This window comes from Wyeomyia smithii, chromosome 1 (genome assembly GCF_029784165.1).
Source record: "Wyeomyia smithii strain HCP4-BCI-WySm-NY-G18 chromosome 1, ASM2978416v1, whole genome shotgun sequence".
Classification (NCBI taxonomy): Eukaryota; Metazoa; Arthropoda; class Insecta; order Diptera; family Culicidae; genus Wyeomyia; species Wyeomyia smithii.
The window spans coordinates 131,275,668-131,297,515 of record NC_073694.1 but is presented as its reverse complement, the minus strand read 5'-3'; the positions used below and the strand labels follow the sequence as shown (position 1 = coordinate 131,297,515).

The 21,848-nt window shown below is 36.3% G+C and overlaps 1 protein-coding gene across 5 annotated transcripts in view; it reads right to left on the bottom strand.

Moving 5' to 3' along the window:
• Positions 1-21,848, bottom strand: part of LOC129729364 (lutropin-choriogonadotropic hormone receptor) — a 135,242-nt gene that overhangs the window by 102,494 nt on the left and 10,900 nt on the right. For all 5 annotated transcript variants that reach the window (XM_055687891.1, XM_055687925.1, XM_055687906.1 and 2 more), the window contains one exon: positions 3,735-4,631. In XM_055687891.1, coding sequence (XP_055543866.1) covers positions 3,735-4,216 — 482 coding nt within the window. In that variant the 5' untranslated portion in view covers positions 4,217-4,631. The remainder of the gene's footprint in view (positions 1-3,734; positions 4,632-21,848) is intronic.

The following is a 21,848-nucleotide window of genomic DNA, read 5'->3' as shown; positions in this document are numbered from 1 at the left end:
GACACAAAGGCTATAAAATCCTTTGCTTCGACCGGTCTTAAACTAGTTTAAATGAGGAAAAATAAATAAAATGCAAAAACAAGCTACACACTTATGCGAAATTGTTTTTACCTACTCATGCATGATTTTTCTTGAAGGGAGTTCTGGTCTTTTCAGTGGAAAGCTCGGATGTAAGAAATACTAGCTCATTGAGTTATTATACATGCACCATAAAACCGCAAAAATAAATATTCGTAACACCCGTTGTTTAACAACTTGGCTTATGTGTGTTTCAAGTCTTCATGTGAATTCGAAAACATATTTACATAAATCATCAGCTCCTGAATTTTATTCTTATTTTTTTTTTATTTCAAGCAGTAAATGTGGGGTTGACGATTGAAAAATGTACTCACAAGGGAAATACAGTAATCACCCGATTATATCTGTACCCGATTTTATCTGCCCCCGATTTTATCTGCCCCCGATTTTATCACATTTTTCACCGGATTTTATCATCATAAAACATTTCATTAAAAAAATGTCAGGGTGAACTGATTTTCTATTACGCTTCAATATTTAAGATATTTTTCATAATTCTGTGTGTCATTCTGGATGCAGTTTACATTAAAAATTCAACCGATGCACAATGTTACATTTTGCTGTTATCGTGCGAATAATTGATTAGTGATAACAATGTTTATTTTAACCGTATAATATGTTCGGAGAAGTTTCAAAAAATTTGAAAACGCATCTTTTGAATGTCATGTAGAAAGCTGGAAGATCAATTCTCCCAAAAGTGAGATAGAATATTTACTTTTTCATTAGATAAAGAAAGACGCTTGGTGTCTTAGGCAAAGTATTAGGTGATCTCAAAACAAGAAACTTTACAGAAGACATCATGTTTCTATCTCTTAGATATTGCAAGCAGCATCAAGTTTTCTGTGAGAAGGCATTGAAAATCGTTATTTACATTTTAAGATTTTTCTGGTTGCAATATGTGAGAGATATCAGCATGCTGTCTTCGGCAAAGTGGGGGTGAGTGAGGTTGTTAGTGTTGTGAGAACATCTAATATTTTGCCTAAGGTACTGCGCTACAAAAAAGCAAGCAATTCATTTTACCAATTCAAACAAAAACATGAACAATAAAAAAACTTAATTGTAATTTATTTGCAACTTTACATCGATTTTTTTTAGGTTTTTTATTTTGTAAGGTTTGTTAGGAAAAGTTTAGGCAACTGAATTATCTATCTAAAAAAATGTTTTAAAAAAATAGTGATGATCGATTTTTTATAGTCACTTTTCATGAGGTGAACCAGCCGCCGGCTGAAAGCCTCAAAAATATAGACAAAAAAAAAATAGTCACTTTTTGTTTTTAAAATTATTTTTTCAGTACAGGATCTCAAAATGAATTTTTTAAATATTTTTTTTTAAAGCTTAAACAGTTTTCTCAAATTCATCCCTTGACAACTTTTCTCTATCTTTAGTCATTATTCAGATATAACGATTTGTGAAAAAACAACTGTAGCTTTTTTCATATGTTTGTACAGATAAATTTTCCAAAAAAAAATTAAAATCGCTGATTTCACGTATTTAGTTATTGATTTAACATCTTCAATAAAAAAAATAAAATTTGGAAAATTTCCCGATTTTATCACTTTCCCTATTTTATCACGCCAAAAATCAACAGGGTGAGATATAATCGGGTGATCACTGTAGTTGATTTGATTTTTTTTTAAAATATAGTCAAGCAGGTGACGCGTTTCGATCTCCTACTATTGCAGTAAACCCCTCTGTGACATGAGAGTGATGGAAACAATGAGCCAGCCACCAAACAATACTCTCTACTGAGTAAATGCATGAGGTGCGAAAAAGTGTACAAGCGATACAAAATTGCTAATTAGCGTACGGTGATGTAATGGAAACGCCTCTGATCTGAAGATCAGATTTAAAGTTGTAGGTTCGTATCCCACCAACTGGGCTACATTTTTCGAAAAATTTCTAATCGACTAGTTAGTACATTTTTCAATCGTCAACCCCGTCAATAAATGCTTGAAATAAAAATAAAAATAACTTGACTTGCATCATAGTCAATTAAAATAAAAATGATTCTGGTGCTTATTACGGGAGTCACTTCACGGTGAAATCAGAGTGAAGTGAATGAAGTCCTATTACGGGACTAGCGTAAGTGAGAAAAACGTCGCAAGGTGAAATCTGCCGTGAAATCTGGGTTATTATGAGTGTCATATGAGTGAAATGGAAACGGAAAAAGCGTCGTTTCGCGTGGAATTATTTCACGACCATTTTGAATGGTGAAATGATTTCGCGAAGATAGAGAAGTTTAAAAATCGATTGATTTGTAATCTAGTGATAATATATATGGGATTTACTTTCCAGTTACAAGGCTAATCATTTTTTTTCCTTGAAAAAAAATCGACTTTCTGGGACTTACAAATTTTTGAGCTGCGGCCGGTGGAACGTAAGGGAAAAATTTACCTTCGAATTTCGTTTAGTGGTAGGGCTCAAAAGTTTCCTCTTGTCGAAAAATGTTCTCATACAAAATTTCAGCTCAATCGAATTTCCGGGACTTGAAATTTTTGAGCTGGGAAACTCGCTCATTTCACTTGTCCTATTCTCTATTTGACTTCACTATCAATCTCACTTCACGGAGGTGTTTTTTGTCACCTCACTTGAGGTGGAATCGGGAATAGGTCTCAAAAAGTGAAGTGAGCGTGAAAGTGAAATATATTTCACCGTGGAGTGACTCCCGTAATAAGCACCTCTATTTCTAATGCATTCATGAACACATATGCTAGCTTTCACCTATAACGGAATATGTCTGCTACTGCAGCAGTTCTCAACCTTTTTTCGACCGCGTACCCCTTGGCAACACTTCCCAATCAATTGTACCCCTTGGCTTGATTTGTTTTCGCAGAGAGAGTGAGAGTAGTGGTAGATCGCGTTCTGTAGTCTAGTTCAGGTTTCAAATTAAACTATGGGTTGTTTGATTGCAGCCATGTTTAAGAGCAAGATTGATAAACAAATTAAATAATATAAAGAAAAATTGCTTCGTCCGCCATTGCAGATTGTTATTTCGCGTACCCCCTAAAGGCTGTTGCGTACCCCTAGGAGTTGAGAACCGCTGTACTACTGGATAACTCTATTATTGTTATTTGGTGGTGTAATGTCTCACGTAAAGAGTTAGTACAGAAAAGATCTTAAAATATGTTTTGAAATTTCCCTATGTATATATGTAGTCGAGAGGGGTTAATAAATAAAAGCAATTTGCACCTGAATTACATCAATAAAGTGTGTGACAGGGGAACTATTTGAAATTATTCTCAATCAAAATATGCGTGAAGTACTTAAATAGGGTATCGACTGTATTATCGCCAGGTTTGTCCAATTATCGTCCGGGGGGTTAATGAAGTCATAGAAAACAAATCTTTTGCAGGAAGATGCATTATGAAGAACCATCATGCAAGAAACTAACGCATTTACCCCCCGGACGATAATAGGTAAAACCTGACGAAAATAGAGCCAATACCCTAGTTCTTTAGAAGTTGAGATTAGTGCATGCATATGAATTATTTAAATGTCAATTTCGACTGTAACGTTTTGTTACTTTTATTCCAAATGACATTCAGTCATAAATAAATAAAATCGCTTTGGAATCTAAAAACTCTGGTATTTGTCCTACCTCACTTCTAAAACGTTGCGAATTATGGTTAAAAATAATACGATTATGTTTTACTTACAAGTCTTTCAAACAATCAGCATAAACCAAAAGCGCATTTTCTCGTAACCGCTTAGTGCCGATGTTTTCCAGAATGAGTTTATGCATCGCTGCCAGCTTCTGAGGAATTCTCATTATGGAATGACCCTCGCATTTACACTGAACTTCTTCCAAGGAATCTTCGATGGAGTTCCAGCACCTGCAACTGCTTTTCTTTTCATCGGGTGCGAGTGCAGTGCTGTTAATTTCAAGCAACAAGGTATGGTTGCTATCTGGAAACATTTCGGGATGCGTGGTTGCCGACAATGCCAATGGTTGATCAACCGCCGTCACGACGGTGGAAACGGAATCGTTAAAAAATACTGGAATTCCTTGTACACACACAGATTGCTTCATTGAAAATTTACCAATGCCACCCATTTCACTGGCCAAAATATACCAAAAAAGAATCAATGCGTACCAATACACCTTTCGTTTTACCCGATTTGAAATGCATGCGCTCATTATTCACACAATTTCGTTCTTTGCTCTTGCCGATATTCGCACTACTCCTGCATTTGTTCGAATGATCTCAGATTATTGCTGTTTTCATAACATTGGTTTCAAGAAAGCTGATTTTTTTTCCATCGCATGATTTCAGATTACACTTGTGATTGGGGGCCTAAAACTTCACGTTATTTCTGATCCACTGTCCTTCAACTGACAAAATAACACATCAATTTCACACCTCATTAGCACCCACTGAGTTTGTTTACAACATTCATTATATTTAAAAGATTCCAGAAACACCTTCCTTCGGAAATTGGGTATCACTTGTCACTCTACCGTCTCATACAGCTGCTAGCAGAAATTTCGCTACCATCATTGTGGCAATGCATTATCATTACTTATAGTAAACGGTGCCTGGCTGGCTGGAAATCTGTAAAGAATAAGAAATAATATATCTAAGTCGGTTATGACTCAAGGGTGTGAATGGTGAGTTTGTTCATTGATGAAATGTTACATATTAATTAGTTTGGTAATTGATGTTTATTGCATTAATCCATCATGCGCGGGCAATGCCATATGTCTTTACTGGACAACTCAACTTTAATCCCCTTCAAATGTATATTATATAAATATTGAACTAATGATAAACAACGGCCAGCGGTTGATCTTTTATCTTTCTATTCATACTTGTCTTCCAAGAAGTGGGAGTAATTTTGGGGTAAGAATTGATTTTTCTCCTCGAGGAATGGGTAATCTCTTCAATCAAGAAGTTCGCCGGTAGCGAATATCTAATAATTTTTCTCCTCTCAGGTTTACGACCAGGCTGTCTATCGCCGGTTGGCAACAAAACAATTTGTAAAAAACGGTTTCAATAATTGGGAATTCTCGTTAATCAATTCTCTTTATCATTTGACCATGCATGATGATTTCAAACGAACGATTGCTTAGAAAGTAAACAACGACTAATAGCTCAAAATAATTTCAAATTAAATATTCTAATATCTTGACACTTTTCGTGCACTGTTAAAAAACCATTAGTTTGGCATGCAGGTAGCTAAACATCCTATTGCAATACTATTTTATTGCATGTATGTGAATACTTCTCTCAGGAAGTTCGGCTACATAGGGATGTGAAATGAAAATCTAAAACCGAAAAAAGTGGAAAATATGTCCAATTTCAAATGCAAATAAATCGGTTAGTATTCGATGGATTTCCTTCGTTCTTGCAGCAATAGATGGAAAAATCTTCTAAGATTCTTCCCAAAAGAAGATAATTGTAATTTTATTATTCACACTATTGTACTATTGAAAATAGTCAAGCCTTGTCAAAACGAAAAATTCGACCTCTGATTGGTCGTTATATAACGCAAAGATGTGATTGGCATCTTATCCGATTGTCCAAATTGATTGAACAAATTGTCCTTTTCAGGATGAAATAAAAACTTGATTGAAGAGTTAATATTTTCTAATAAGTTAATTCACATTTTTAAATTTGTAAAAGTTATAAATTTTACTTCATCTCCGTGTCTCAGAACGTACTGAATTATCTTTTCGTTCAGTCATAAACACGACAGCCGAAAAAATTTCATCTCAAAATTTAAAAATTGTCAAGCCCCAACCATGACAAGCAACTTACTATATTATTAAAAATGGTCAATCCTTGTTAAAGCGCAAAATTCGATTGATCTGATTAATCAACGTTTATTTACTAGAAAAAATGACTGACACGCAAGCAGCCGGGTTATCTTTCTTGTAGAAGTATTCTACTTCAACCATGCGGTCGTGGCTTTGCACACAACCCTCCTGTTTTGCCTTTCTCCTAGGAAGGTATAACAATCACTGAAAAAACCAAAGGTATAAAAGTGCTCCAAAGGGTCGAATCTCGTATATCAATCGACTTAGTTTGACGAGCTGAGCATTTTCTGTATGAGTGTGTGTGTGTGTATGTGTGTGTGTGTTTGTGTGTGTGTTTGTGTGTGTGTGTGTGTATGTGTGAGTGTGTGTGTTTGTGTGTGTGTGTGTTTGTGTGTGTGTTTGTGTGTGTGTGTGTGTATGTGTGAGTGTGTGTGTTTGTGTGTGTGTGTGTGTGTGTGTGTGTGTGTGTGTGTGTGTGTGTGTATGTAACGGTCTCCCAATCTCACTCGATTTTCTTCATCCCTGGATGGCTGGACTGATGTTAATGAAATTATTTGCAAATGAAAGGTCTAGTTGCCCAATAAGATCCTATTGAATTTTATTGTAATCGGATTTTTAGTTTCGAGGTTATGTATCAAAATTTGAAAATCACAATACTTCATTATCTTAGAAACTGCACAACCGATTTGAACAAAATTGGTATCAAAAGAACAAGCTTGTTTTTTGAACCATTTGTAAAATAATTTTATAATGGTTGGACAAGTAGTTCAAAAGTTATGCAAAAAAACGTGTTTCAAAGACTGTTTAAACTCACTCAATTTTCGCAGAGATGGCTGGACCGATTTTAACAAAATTAGTGTCAAATGGAAGGTCTTGTTGCCCCATAAGACCCTATTGAATTTTATTGTTATTGGACATCAACTTTGTCCGTTATTTATAATAATGTAAGGCTATGAAGAGAAACATGTTTCTAAGACTCTTGAACTCATCCACTTTTCTTAGAGATGGATGAACCGATTTTCGCGAAATAAGTTGCAATAGGAAGGTCTAGTTGCCTGATAAGATACTATGAAATTTTAATATAATTGGACTATAACTTTGTCTGTTATGTATCAAAATGTAAAAGTTATAAAATTCCATTACACTGGGGTCGCTTTTTACGCGGTTGTACCGCATTTAAAAGATTAGATTAGATATATTCATACTAAACTCATTTGATACCGCGTACAAACCATCTTCCGAATCGAGTAAAAATAATCCGCGTTATTGTAGAAATATCCCATTCAAAAAAACGCATAAAAACCACCCGCGTCAAAAGCGACCCCAGTGTATCTCAGAAACTAAACAACCGATTTGAACAAAATAGGTATCAAATGAACGGACTATCTTCAAAACCCCTAACTAACGAATTTTATGATGATTGAACATGTAGTTCAAAGGTTATGAAAAGAAACGTGTTCAGAAAACTTTTTAAATTCACTCGTTTTGCCAAATATGGCTGGACCGATTTCAACCATCTTAATTTCAAATTACAGGTTTAATTGCTTAATTGGTACCCATTTCATTTGATTATAACACTGGGTGACAAAATCGAAAAAAATTGCTGCTCTAAAGCTCACAATAGTTGCACTAGAAAGAAAAAAATTCACAGGAATGTTTAACAAGCTATAATTTTTAATTTTTTCTTAGTTTGAACTTTGGGGCCACACTTGTGTTGACCAGTGTAATCGGACTTTTATTTCAACCATTATGTGTTAAATAGTAAAATATTGAAAGTCTATTCTCTCAAAGATTACATGACTTATTTAAAGAAAACAAGTGTCAAACGACATGTTGTTTCTCAAACTTACCAAGAAACAAAACCCAAAGGCTGTTTAAAACTAGCTGCTTTGATCACAGTTCGAAATTAAGAGGCATTATGATAGAATGACTATTTATTTTGTACAAATATCACGTCAAATTTCAAATATTATGCTTCAATTATTCCTTCAAGTACAACATCAATGTTCTAAAATCCAAAGAGTAGATATACCTTTACTGGATTGTATTTGGCAATTGAAGGATGTTTCCCAGAAACCGGAAGTCGCAAATTCGGATTTCAAATTGAAGTATGGAGTTGATTCACCCAGAAACTGAAAAACTCACATTTGGTAATGTTTGTCCCTTTTAGACTGGAATCCCGAAACCGGAAGCTACTGTCTAGAAATTTGAAATGGCGTTCTGAAAATGAAATCGTATTGGATGACATTTGTCATTTTAGGCTGTTGATCGGAAACTGTCGCCATCTTCACCATCGAAAAACCCAGATTAGGTAGTTCGGCAATTTTATGATTTAATGATTATCAGGCCACCAGAGGTAGTAAACTGGATTAAAAATGGGGTTTGAGGTCGGATTCTGGCCACTGGGTATAATCCTGGTTTCAAGAACCCATATTAAATGGTATTTGGCCATTCATTGGATGCCCCTCAGAAACGATCAGTAATATCAACTGCGTTAAAGAATTTCTTTTTCACTGAACTGATAAGATCATTAAAATTAGTGTATAAGGTACAACATTTAATCATACATTATTTGAAATCTACTGACTAAAGTTGCCATAAACAATCTAAATATTTATTCACAGTATATGAGTACAAATCGTCTAGGTACCACGATCAAAAACAAAATCGCATCATATACTTGAAAGAATCTAATGTTATTTGCATGTATATGTGTTATTGTATGTTCATATGTGTGTGAATGTTATTTTTTAAATGTTCGGTATAGTTGTGCTGACCAAAACTTTGTTGTTTAGAATAAATAATAATTCCAGCAGAAATTATCAAAGTGTAATTTTTAAGTGTTGGTGTAAATCTAATTTAACAAATAATAAGTTCGAATGAGAAAGACTGGGTCTCACCATTAGGTGGAATAATTTAAATTTTTCAGGAGTTCAACGCATTAGAATCCTATCCTTTAAGCCTGTTTTAGGTCTTAAAAAGATTTTTTGAGTTATTTAATTTATAATTATTTTGAGTTATTTAATTTATAATTATTAGAATTATTTAATTTCTTCAAAAGGATTTTTTTTCTCTTAATTAACGACAAAAATACTATCTTCAACTTTACTGAAGACATAACTTAAATCAAACAAACCATTTTGGCTCAGATATTTTTTTTCTTTTTAAATTTTAACTCTTATGTTTCTTATTCTATTCGCACCAATTTTGAACAGGTACTTTCTGAGGAATTTGACATAGAAATTTATAAAGTATATCTTTTATTCTGGAACCACACTCACTCAAACTTACTCAAACAAACCATTTTTCTCTTATAGAGATAAGGAACAATACGTACAATAGTAAACGTGTAAAGTTGTCCTGTTTCCTTCAAACTGTAAATCATCGCATCTCGTTGTTTCGACTTTTTATCAATTTTTGACATTTTTGGTCGATTATGTTCAGCAGCTTCTACCATTTCTTGGTCATGAATGAGAAGTTTATTCAGAACCGAGTTCAAAACATATACGATAAGGATTTAACTGAATATTTGTCCAGCTGCTAAAAACAAAATAGCGATTTATTCATGTTTTCCTCGGCGAGTGGCACTACATTCGTACGTGAATAGACCATCTCTCCAAATCACTTTAACCTCACTTTTCTGACAGTTAGTGGTAACTTAGTGTGTGTTATGGACTTTGTGCTTTTTCTTGTGGAGCAATCGTGTGCGTAGTTGAAACGCTACTCAATTTATAATTGTTCTTAATGTACTGGTACATCTCGCACAACATTTAGAGGGTATTTTGGTCACATTTGAAATGATCTACTATAATTGAATAATAAACTGCATCAGCCGAATGTAAACGAAGTTATTAGTATCTGTCAAACTCAAATGCGTGACGTCACCGTGAGATGGTCTATAGAATATTGTACACTATAAAAAATCGACACGTTACTCCTTAAGTGCTCGTCACCAGACATTTTTCCATAAACGTATTTTGTGTGCGGATATTCCAGAAATTACTTATATCATAGATCTTGCAATTATATTTCTTAAAAGAATAGAACTAAGCAAATAAAAATAAAACAGAATAACATCGCCAAACGAACGACAGTTGGCATCCTCTCGATCAGCGAAGGAAAAAAATCACCTCTAGCGATTTAGAATACATATGAAGCAAGCCTAAGATTCGCCGTATAATCAACGACTTGCATGCAGAGCCTGACAAAGTCATTTTCAATTGACAATTATCAGGTTATAGTGACGCTTTGACACGTCGCTTTCAATTGAAAAGCTTTTGTACCATTCTTAAGCTCTTCGTGAATCACATGAAAACTACTCGGAAGCCCTTGCTTTGATTTTGACAACTGAAGGGCTAGAAACTGATACGAATGCGTTTCAATTGAAAGAAAAGATTATCACCGTCACTCTCACTTGACGATTCTCAATCGAAATTGACAATGAGCGTTAACGGAGACAGGGAGCTTCCATACAGTACTTCGCGCAAATATATGGACGAGGGGGAAAAGAAAACCGTGACGATATGAAACGGAGAACACAAAAACCAGTTTCCCAATCCAAAATGGTTACGCAGCGCCAGTGATCAACAGCGAAAAAAATTCCGAAATATTGACCGGAAATTGCATGACGTATTTATTGAATGCTATTGCCGTTTTAACTGCGGCTTGCGGTATTAGAAAATTCTCATCAAACGACGCGATGCGGTGCTAGTTTCAATTGAGACGTTGAAGGAAATGAAAGAGTCTCTCTCTTCGTCACTCTCTCCGTCAATTGAAATAGTCATCAGTTTCATTTGAAACGATCCGATGAACAATAGACGGGAAAAAGAGAAAGAAGTGATTCGATGAAAGCAGCCGGAAGGAATCAAGTGAAACTGTTCGAATCGAAATGACAGCGCGGAATAATCAGTTTCATTGTTTTGTTTCGAAAATGTTGAGCACTGCTTGCATGTCTTTCGATTACCAGCGCCATGCGAACAACTGCAACTGTAGCCATGGAAGCCATGCTCTGCCTACTGCCTCTCGTTCAATGACTTGCAAGTCTTTCGATTACCAGCGCCATGCGAACAACTCCAACTGCAGCCATGGAAGCTATGCTCTGCCTACTGCCTCTTTCTTTTCATGTGAAAATGGACGCAGAGCATGGCGTTCTAAGGTTGCAAAGAAGGAAAACAATACTCGAAGGGGACCAAATCGGTCACCTTCGCATACTTAGGGAGTTCAAACTAACTCCGCTATTAACTACAGTCTCCGACTGGATGGACGTAGGACCCACATGGATATTCCGTATAGAGTGTTTGAAACAAACCGCTGTATGTGGAATAATGGAGGGCCTAATCCCAAGTAACAAAACTGGTTTTATCAAAGTTTTATAGCGCTGTTTTGGCAGTATTATGCGCTATAAAACTTTGATAAAACCAACATTGTTACTAGGGAATCTTTCACCTGGCATCGTCAGTTTTTATACGGATGGCTCGAAAATGGGATCCCTAACGAGATCTGGTATATACGGACCCGGTATCAGGGAAACGTTTTCCCTGGGAAAATGGCCCACCGTTATTCAAGCAAAAGTAGGTATACCATATATATCTGCGCAAAAATACGTCTAAAACGCAACTACAGACATGCGAAAAGCGTATATTCTCGGACAGTCAAGCAGCACTACTAGCACTTAAGTCCGTCAAACGTGCTTCCAAACTAGTTTGGGAATGCATTGAAACTCTACGGTAACTTTCCCGACAGAACTTAGTTTTGTTCTGTTTTAGGTGCCCGGACATTGCGGAGTCGAGAGTAATGAACACGCTGACTACCTAGCAAGACAGGAATCAGCTCAGCGGTTTATTGGTCCCGAGCCGTTTCTGGGTACGTCCAACTCCGCAATCAAAAGCGAAATACTAACTTGGGAAAGGCTAGCAATAGCAATTCAACAGCAACAGATACAGGGTTGTAGACAAGCTAAACAGTTAATCTATCCGTACTCTGGAACCGCCAGAAAGTTACTTAGTCTAAATCGTAGTGAACTACGGATAATCACGGGACTCCTTACCGGACACTGTCCCGCTTTCTATTATTTAAAGAAAATCGGTGTAGTGTTGAACGACACCTGCCAATTCTGCAAATCTGAACCAGAGATCATTTGCTTTGCTCTTGCGGAACTCTTGCTTCCTCTAGATACAACTTCTTAGGAAGCTACCTTTTAACTCCATACCAAATATGGAGCTCTAATCCCAAGCAGGTCATTAGATTCATCAACTATGTTGTACCTAATTGGGGTACAGGTTTACAACAAAACAGTTCTACTCCATCAAGGAGTACGAGCAATCCGTAACCTGTGCACAGCAATCGGGGTCCACCACAAAAGAAAATCAGCAAGAATGTCGCAGTGGCATTTCAGAACCCAGTGCCCTTCAGGCATACAGGAAAAAAAGCCTAAGATGCGTTGACATCGTCGTTAGCATGCGAATAACAAAGTATCGGTGTTGGTGCACTCTCTTTGCTTTCCTTTTACAATATAGTGCTTGTCGTTAGTGTACACCACAACACGTGGTTCTCAATGTGCACAACTCGGTATATGAAGTTATTCGTCTCTGTTACACAGAGCGATCAGATCTTGTTATATTTTTATGTCGAATTCGTTTTCGCGGTGTAGCTACACTGGGACTTCACTTTTCACCCCGTAAATGTTTTTTTTTTCACTTTCCGGACTACACCTTTTCTGTCTCTGACTACACTTTTTTTTTGTCCTGGACTACACCCGAAAAAAGCAGAGGGCACTGTAGGGAGTTGTGGTCTCGGTGGCTCTGTGGTTAGCGATGTCGGTCGGCTAGCTCTCCAACACGGTTGTGATATCGGGTTCGATTCCCGATCGAGTCGCAAGAATGTTTTCGAGCTGGAAATTTTCTCGACTCAGCACTGTGGCACGGTGTATCGTTGTACTTATCCTACACATGCAAAATGTGCCAAAACCAATATCGATAACGGATTCTCAACTAATAATCTAGTTGATCGAGACCGCTATTAGCCTCCAGGCTAAGCGTGCGATATTGTTTTTTTGACTGTACTGTACTTCTACTGACTCATGAATATGATTTTTTGTCAGAAAAAGAAAGAAACTGACAGTGTATGCTCTCCTACTCTCACTTTTCTCAATCGCTGCCGAAGTAGTCGTTTTCCCTACATTTTCCCTCTCACCGCACCACACCTCTGCTTCTGCTCAGGCGACATGATATTCTCCTGTTGCTATCCTTCCTACCCCTAACGTCCGGCGTATGGAGAGATTCAAGTTTAGTCGCAGTCTGTGACACTTCATGAAGTGTACAAGTAGAGATTAAACGACGATTGCATCATATTCGTTTTGTTTCCATCACTGCTCTCGATACGATGAATGTTATTCTACCATTTTACCAGCGAAAGCATTGCAACGCACACTAACGAAGCGAATAATACGAAAGTGTGTAAAGCAAAGCAAAGCCAATTTGGCGAACTTCCTTTCTCAGCAAACTGAACAAAACTATTTAAAATTGCAAGTTAAAACAATACGAGTGGAAATTTTCAAATTGAAAATTTTTTTACAATAAAATGATAAAGCTCATGCTAGCTTCACTCCAGCCCAGCATGCAACTTCATGTATGTTAAAACAAAAAGATTTAGAGCAGTGGTTCCCAACCTTTTTGGCTCCCCGGCCATTTTCACTAACTACAAAGAGCTATGCGGCCCACCTAAAAGAATATCAGATACAATTTTCGCACTACAATGCTGCGTTTTTCATTTTCATATCGTCCTGCAAGTCGAATTTGTTTCACGTCTTGGTCCTAATGCGCATAAAAGTTGAAAATCCGCTTTCACCGAGGTATCTAGAAAGAAATTTCAATTACCTGTAAAATTTGCCAGGAGCTTCGCACCCCTTCTAGACGCGGACTCCCCCCCTTGGGAACCACTGATTTAGAGCATTTGAAAATGCTTTGGTTTTTCTTACAATAGTTTGTTAGGATATGACACGAGATGATTCCAGCTCTCTTGTTATTCTCCTCACACCCTACACATGCAAGCAAACAAGACAGTAACGAACGCTACCGTTGAAAGCAAACGCGACGTAACAGATCCGAACAATATTACTAACTTGTCCGGACGTATTCAGCAATGCTGTGCAGTCTGATGGCTGGTACGTCTGCCACGGAACGCTGCGATCGAATGAGTAGCCTGCTACTCATTCGGTTATACAATGAAGACTTAATTTCTGTAAGTTAGAACTTTATTTTTAAATACTGAGAGTTAAATTTCCGAAAGGCGTGGCGTATACACTGGGGTGAGTAAAACAACAACAAAGACAAATCGTTTCCAAAGTTAGGTCGGTGGTATATTTTAGTGTCGGATGTGCTGGGGAAGAAAGTGTAGCTATTCGTTGCTCTATATAATTTAAGCAATCCATGTTTTTTACCAGCTTTTCAAGGTTTATCTCAATCAATTGGTTGTTTTTGTTCTTGGTTTTGTTACAGAAACTCAACCCTTAAAGAATTTCTGATCTTTTGATTGACTAAAACCTCGATAACTTGATAATTAATGACTGATATATAAGCGCTTATATCCTAACCACTTTTTCATGATTGAATTACTAGATTTTCTAATTCGGGCACCTAACTTCCAGATAGACGTTGGCCCAACGATAAAACCTGTTTTCAATCTACCTACAGCAGATAAAATGAGAGGCAGGGATAACCAGAAAACGGAGCATCAAGTGTTAACAAACCTTTCATTTCCGTGTTGCAAATTCCGATTAACAACGATAGCTCGTTAGCGCATTAGTTAATTAATGTTCTGAATAAATTGGGGTATTTAACACAGCAAGAGACAGCATAGCCAGGGATACTTTTGGCTTTACCAGATTTTGATGATTATACATTCGATAAACTGGTAATTGTCAGCGATTAAATATTCCAAGTATTAGCGGGGGTAAACTTTTAAGAGTAAGAGGCCCTTAATTATTTATTCGTGATACTCAATACTAAACAGAAACACCATTGCTTTATATTTTTGAATCTTGAAAATCAAATGTTATGGAATTGGAACATAAGTTAATATTTTCGAATTAATAAAATTGTGAAACATTCTCACCATATGATACTTCATTCTAGAGATATAAAGGGTTTTTCAATAAGGGACAGCAAACGACGCCAGATTTTTTCCCGCTCTCTTGACATTTCTCTTTAGAGAGGTTTGCCATTTCATAATGTATAGATACACGATCGAACAACGAGTCGAAATTATTAAAATTTACTGCCGAAATTAGGGGTCAGTGTCCTCGATTTTAAGAGCGCTATGTGGTCGTCATAATCGTCCCGCCAGATCAACAGTTGAGCGTTTAGAGGAAAAAAAGGCACAGTACTGTAAGTATTTGTTCAAAGTTTAATGATGAGTGATCATTACGGTGTTAATACAGCAATACATAACAAATACCAGAATTCAGTTTACTGAAAATTAGAAACAGATCCGCACAATTTAAAAAACAAAAGGACAACGTCATTAAGAGCGAGGAGTCAAATCGACGCAGATTATCTTTCTAGGGTTAATCAGTGTTCCACCGGCAATTACGGGAAGGCAAGATTATGAGCTACTATTCGTTCGATGGGCTATCAACATCATAGGCACAATATCTTTTGGATTTGGACACAACATAACGCGGATTCAAACAACCAAATTTAGTCTGCTTCAGAAAATTTAAAGCGATTTCCAAAATATTCTGCTATTTAAAATTTAATAGTGATAATTAGTATGTTTATTTTATTCTATGACAAAGTGAAACAAATTGTGACGGCATGGTACAGAAATAGATGTTTGTTATCCCAAAAAGCTATTTTGTCGTCTGCTTGTTTTTCATCAACTGAGCCTTTAGTAAGTAATTTGTTAATTGGTTTGTTCGACGAGCGTTCGGTAAACATTTTACTTTTTCCGAGGCGTCCAACAATGTGGATTACTCGGTATTAAGCGGTTCGTTACCATTGTCAGTCAGTCAGTCAGTTAGTCACAAATTTGCAGTTGATCTGCAAAATATAATGTTATCATAATTACTTTTCATAACAGAAAATTTAAATTCAACGTTGTCCACAGTTGTTTTTGTTCTCATTGACAAAAGTAACTCATTTTTGAGATAGCCTATGTTAGTTTAAAGTCCAAATATCCAAATATTCACATCGAGGAGATGACGAACAATTCACGCAAAAGCAAAATCGGCAAACTGAAAAATAAGGTTTTTATTTGTGCATTAAAGTTTCAACTAACATCATTAATTAGAATAGTTACGTAAAAGTTGGGACTATGCGCAGAAGGCAGTAAAACAATTTTATAAAATATTGCTGGTTAGTCTTCCGCATTTTTCGATGTTCAATTATACGTGTATACACTAGACTAGCACTCTAGTACGGGATTTAATTCTAAACCTAACCCATAACAAACATTGCTTTCGCAGAACGCACTATGCTAATTGACAACTAACAACATCTGCTGCTTACTGCTGAGAGCATTATAATATACTTCACCTTATTGTCAGTGGTGTGGTGAACGACGTGCTTCAGCACGTTGTTTTGCCTTTTTCTAAAAGAACGGTAATGATGTTGCTCTGAAATCTGAATTCCCATAACCAACGTACACATTCGTAGATTTTAGCAGCATTTGAAAACATCATGTTCAAGCTGATTACATTTGATTGGCTTTATAGTTAAAGTTTGGTGTACCGTGAATAGCCCTTGGACGAGGAAACACTTTTGGCTTGTTTCGCTACACTGAAATAATCTCACCTGTTCATATTATATGGGAGTGTTATTAATTTGCACTATTGGAACTTCCAATCAAAACGATGTGATCGAAAATGTGTCATGTATTCTTCATAGGATCGTCTGATAGACTCACATTACTACCAAGCTTTTAAAATAGATAAGAAAACCCTTTAAAAACTAAACAACATATAATCCATTAGACTCATTGGAAATGCCATAATTTATATCTTGACATACAATAACAATTTCATTTGAAAATCTCATGCATTCCTTGTTATTATCCTATAGAAATAACTCCACTAAAGGGACTGTTTCTTCATACGATATGTACATGAAAACAAATCGTAGTGTTTGTTTATGAAAGATACAAGAATTTATTATGAAAATAATATTTGTTTTAACAAATTTGTACTTGGTTGTTGACTGTAAAACGGCAATCCTTTAAACTAAGGCAAAAATGAATTACGTCGGTCAGTGGCGGTCACAACTTTTGATTGATTTTACTACCGACTTCCTGACAAATGAATAATAAAAAAGAAATTACCGGTTCAACGTTGGCCACTTGATCCCAGTTCCAATGGTCTGTTCGTTGTTTGCCCTACGATTTGATAAGTGCCAATTTCTTCGGTGTGATCTATAGTTGTGAATATCTATGTAAGTTTAAACTCAAATGAAGTATAGAAAAACAACTTACCCATTGGAGATAAACAAATATCCTTCCAATCGCCCAAAAAGACGCCGTCTGTTCGTGGTGTAGCCATTTTGAATAACTATCTGGATTATTCGATACCAAATCCAAACGTCAAAACAAAACTTCACAAGTAAACTGACAAGAAGTCCACAGTCACGGAGACGTGTGTTTTTGATTGGATTTATCAATAAGATTTATGTGTTGGTTTCGAAACATGGCGGTTTTATATATCTACTTCATGAAATGTATTCCGCAATATTGCCGGTAAATTTAAATTTTTGCGACACATGTCAGACGTAAATGAATATCAAATAAAATGGATGTGAAAATCCGATGATAATTATTTCATTGTGCGATTCGTAAAAATTATTGTATCACATTTAATTTACAAATGGATTTCTAATGGAATCATATAAAATTAGGAGATCTTTTGGTACGTTAAATTCATTGGACAAATTTAATAGAGAATATATGTCGACTTGTTTCAGTCTAGTAGGTCAGAGAGACACGTGGGCCAAACAACGCCAAATGACGTATCGTGAAATGTCGACCATTTTTTTTATTTAAATGAAATTTTGCACACACATCTGACTGACGCAGCAAACTGAGTATTTTCCACGGGTGGAAAACTTTTTTTTTGACTTAAGAGTAATTTTCTGAGAGGGCTTTCATTTCAAAGTATCGAAAGCCTGTAGCTCAGAAACCTTTGGTTGTTGAGCTTGAGCTTGAGCTTGATTGATCACCACCGGTTGCCACTTCGTTACTGACCAGGATCGATTGGAGTTGTAAATCGAATTTAGTGATTACTGCTTGGGATTTAGCTTTTCGATGTGCATCTCCAATAATCCCTGCATGCTGGTCAGTACCGACGCCTGCCGGTCCAGAACGTAGATCAAAGGAAGGAAGGAAAGGGGTGTTAGTTCGATACTTGTTGTTACTAGAGGCCGGATATACTCCTGCACACTCCACAAGCACCACGGGTATAGGAATTTTGTGTTAGTTGTCTGTCGCGTTTCTTCTCTACATAAGATAAAACTCTTGGCGGTATTTATGGGCACTCGTCCACTAAGATATTTTTCGCGAACCTATCTTTTATGTTTCTAAGACGTTTCATTTCATTGATTAAGGATTTTAGGAGTACGACGGGAATAACGAGTTTTGTACTAATAGAGGAACTGACCGACTCTTCCGATTTTGAACCCGACGTGCACGCACTTCCCCGAGGTAAGTGGTGCGATCTTCGATATATGAACTCACGAAAGCGCGCCAGGTGCATGTGCATGTTTGAAACCTTATCATATTTGCAGTGACGGGATACAAGCGAATCGTGGAGGTTAAGTGATTTCGGTTACCTTACGTATCGTACGACTCTACGCGTTTCTGCTCATGAACACCTTAATTTACCCATTCACGAATCAATGAGTAGCTTTATTTCGTAAAACGTTAAACTTTATTCGGAAACTGTAAGCCGACCGCAATTTTAGAGGATATAATATCTACAACGCGTTTTTTCTCTTGTAATATAATTTTTCGAGAGTTGGTGCTAGATAGAAAACAACTCGGACGGAATCTCTAAGACCTCCCGAACATCTCACTGTTACACCGTGCGATCATTGAAAGGTAAAGCCGTCGTACTCGAAGAGCAATACTGTGCACAACCACGAGAGTGCGCGCGAAATCCCCGACAGACCGCCTATTGCGAAAACAAGCTCGACGCGTTCGCTACTGTAATGAACAAGCTATGTCCCTCATCTAATCTGTAAAATTGCAAAGTTGCATGAATTCGAAGTCTGTGAAACTTGTACAAATGGAACATGTTGCTAGTTCCAAATTTAATCACAAAACGCCTAACTAATCACGATAAAGATAATGTCGTTGAGGTCGTCACTTCGCCATACATGATTTCAGCGCAACTGAATAACGTTTTTGTATAGCAATATTTGTCAAAAGCTAGGGGATTTGTTAGAAAAAAATTTAAATAAATAAATTAACGGCATGCCAAATATTACCGATGCCGGAAGTTTTGGTGATGTCATTTTTAAGTATCACATATCATACGCAGAGAAATGGCAAGTCAGTTTGAGCTAACTTTGTGACACGGTAAGTTTCATTTGCTTTCTGTTTTTAAATCGAGCGATCGAATTCGTATGATCTCTGTTTCTACACCAATATTTAAAGATGTGAAAACATTTTAAAATTAACAAACCGATGTAATTTGTCAATGGGCTTCTTTCGTATAATGCCCGAGTATTCGCCAGTAGACGGCGCTTCAAGCGTCCGTTTCTTTGGCGCTTTTAGCTTTGATTCTTTGATCTTTATGTTAGGTGCGTGCCACATGCTAACAATAAAAAATTCGATATTTTTCCTTAACCACTAAGTATGAGCATGAGCAAAACCACATTATTTAAAAAAACGACGTGAAAAAAAAGAAAAAAAACCGCGGTATTTGAAAACCCGTTGTAAAAACCGTGAAAAAAAAGATCTTACTGTACAAACAAAGTTTATTTAAAAAAAGCCAAACCATTCAAAATCCGAATATATAGTAGAACTCGTGTCAAGTCCACTTATGAATTTCAACATGATCAAATGAAAAAATGTGAATATTTAACAGTTGTTCAAAAGCTAGAGAAATCATGAATTGTAATAATATAGGAAGCGAATATATATATTTCTTTAACTCACGCTAATAAGTGTTTGACTATATACTTAAACTTTCTCTATACAAGCGAAACGGCGTATTCTACTAACAGATTTCATTTTGTTCGTATGCATCTCCCCATCTATTTCATGGCAGCTTTTTTTGGTTAGTTTGTCTACCCGCCAGCGACCGGCGGTGGCGCTGCGAGCGTGAAAAATTAAACTTTACGGTTGGTGTTTTTTATGTCTGGTTCAGCTGATCTCAAAACTAACAAATAGCTTTAAAAATGTAACGGTACTTATCCTGCTAAAAGCGATCGGATGATCTCCTTCTTCAGAGTTCATTCAGAGTTAACAGGAGAAACCAAACTTTGCCATTTCACCAATTACACTATTTTATTTCATGGGAGAAAGCAGTACGCGCACAGCACTAAGTTTGCTTTGTTATCAGCTCCACCAACCCTATATGATCAGCTCAGAAACCTTTGGTTGTATAGAAAAACTGTCTGAAAATGAATTGTAGAGACATGCGCTGTGGTAAATAATATTTTTACTGTAAAAAAAATCTACATAAACTAAATTTGAATTAACAATAAAACTAGTTTATCTTTTTCCTCAGTTTACCTATGAAATTATAACAAAACTTTTGGTTAAAAGTTTCCTCTTTGTGCTCAGAAAAACCTGTTCAAAACACTTTTAATGAAGTCATTTGGTTCAATAGGGCCAAAGTTATAAGAGGGTAAAGTTTGCGTTGTCCAGTCACGAAAATGTTAATGATTGATAACAGGCATCTATTCGCCTAGTAAATGATGCCCAAACAAAGTCTTTTGTGCTTTTAGATTTGGCGTCTATAAATTACGTAACGCTCCTGGAAGAAAGAAGATATATGTCTTGGAGATATAACAAAACTTCCTGCTCTAAAATATACGCTCCAACATTTTAGTCTGAAAATTCATAAATTAGCGTTAAGTAATTAATAGACGCTGCCTAAAATATATACAAACAATATTTACAAGTCGTTCATTTTTTTTTTGACACGGAGAATGAAATGATGCAATACATGTCACAAGCACGTTTTGAATATGATTACATATTTGCGTGTTTGAGTGTACGTATCTGTGTGTCTACACGTGCACCTGACTAAACGCACATCATGCTCTTTGAGTTGTTGTAACCAGGGTTGATATTTGTTGACACTTTTGAGTGAAAGTGAAAAAAAGCATCCATAAACGTTATTTTTTTACAATCCTTTCAGAGCTCTCCCTTCCCGCTTTTTGTATGGAAGTGAACTGTCAAAACACCTCATTATATTTCATGTGATGAAAGCAAGACAACAAAATCAGTTTATCAGTTAACAAAGATTGTCAAGGCATCGGTCAGTGTCAGTGAAAAAGTGTTTCGGTGAGGTTTATTTTGGTTGAGGTGACTGTTTGTTTTCTTTTTCACTTTGAGGTGAGGATCATTTGGTTGGATTTGTCGTCAAATTTTATTCCGTAACCGTGAACGATGCGCGCGATCTATTTCATCTGAGTATAACAGCACGTTACTAGGACGAAAATCTAGTGTATCTGAAAGAGTGCTGCGATCATTGGAAGTGAAAATTGAAAATGATTGGCTGTAATTTTCGAAGAATTTTGCTAGGGAAAATGACTTTTATCAGCACTGGTTGTAACCCATGTGTAAAGCTTTGTTTATTATAATATATAATATACTGTTCGTTTGGTCCCAAACTAATTACAAAGAAGTGGAAGTATACACGTAAATTAATAAAACGCGTGTTTGTAATCTATATTGCAAGCGTTACGAGAAAAAAACATCTAAGAGTGAACCCAGTTTCAGTAAGAAAGGTAATACAGATGATTTACATCCTTTTCTTCTACTTTTACGCTACGTTGCGTAATTTGTGAATAAACCG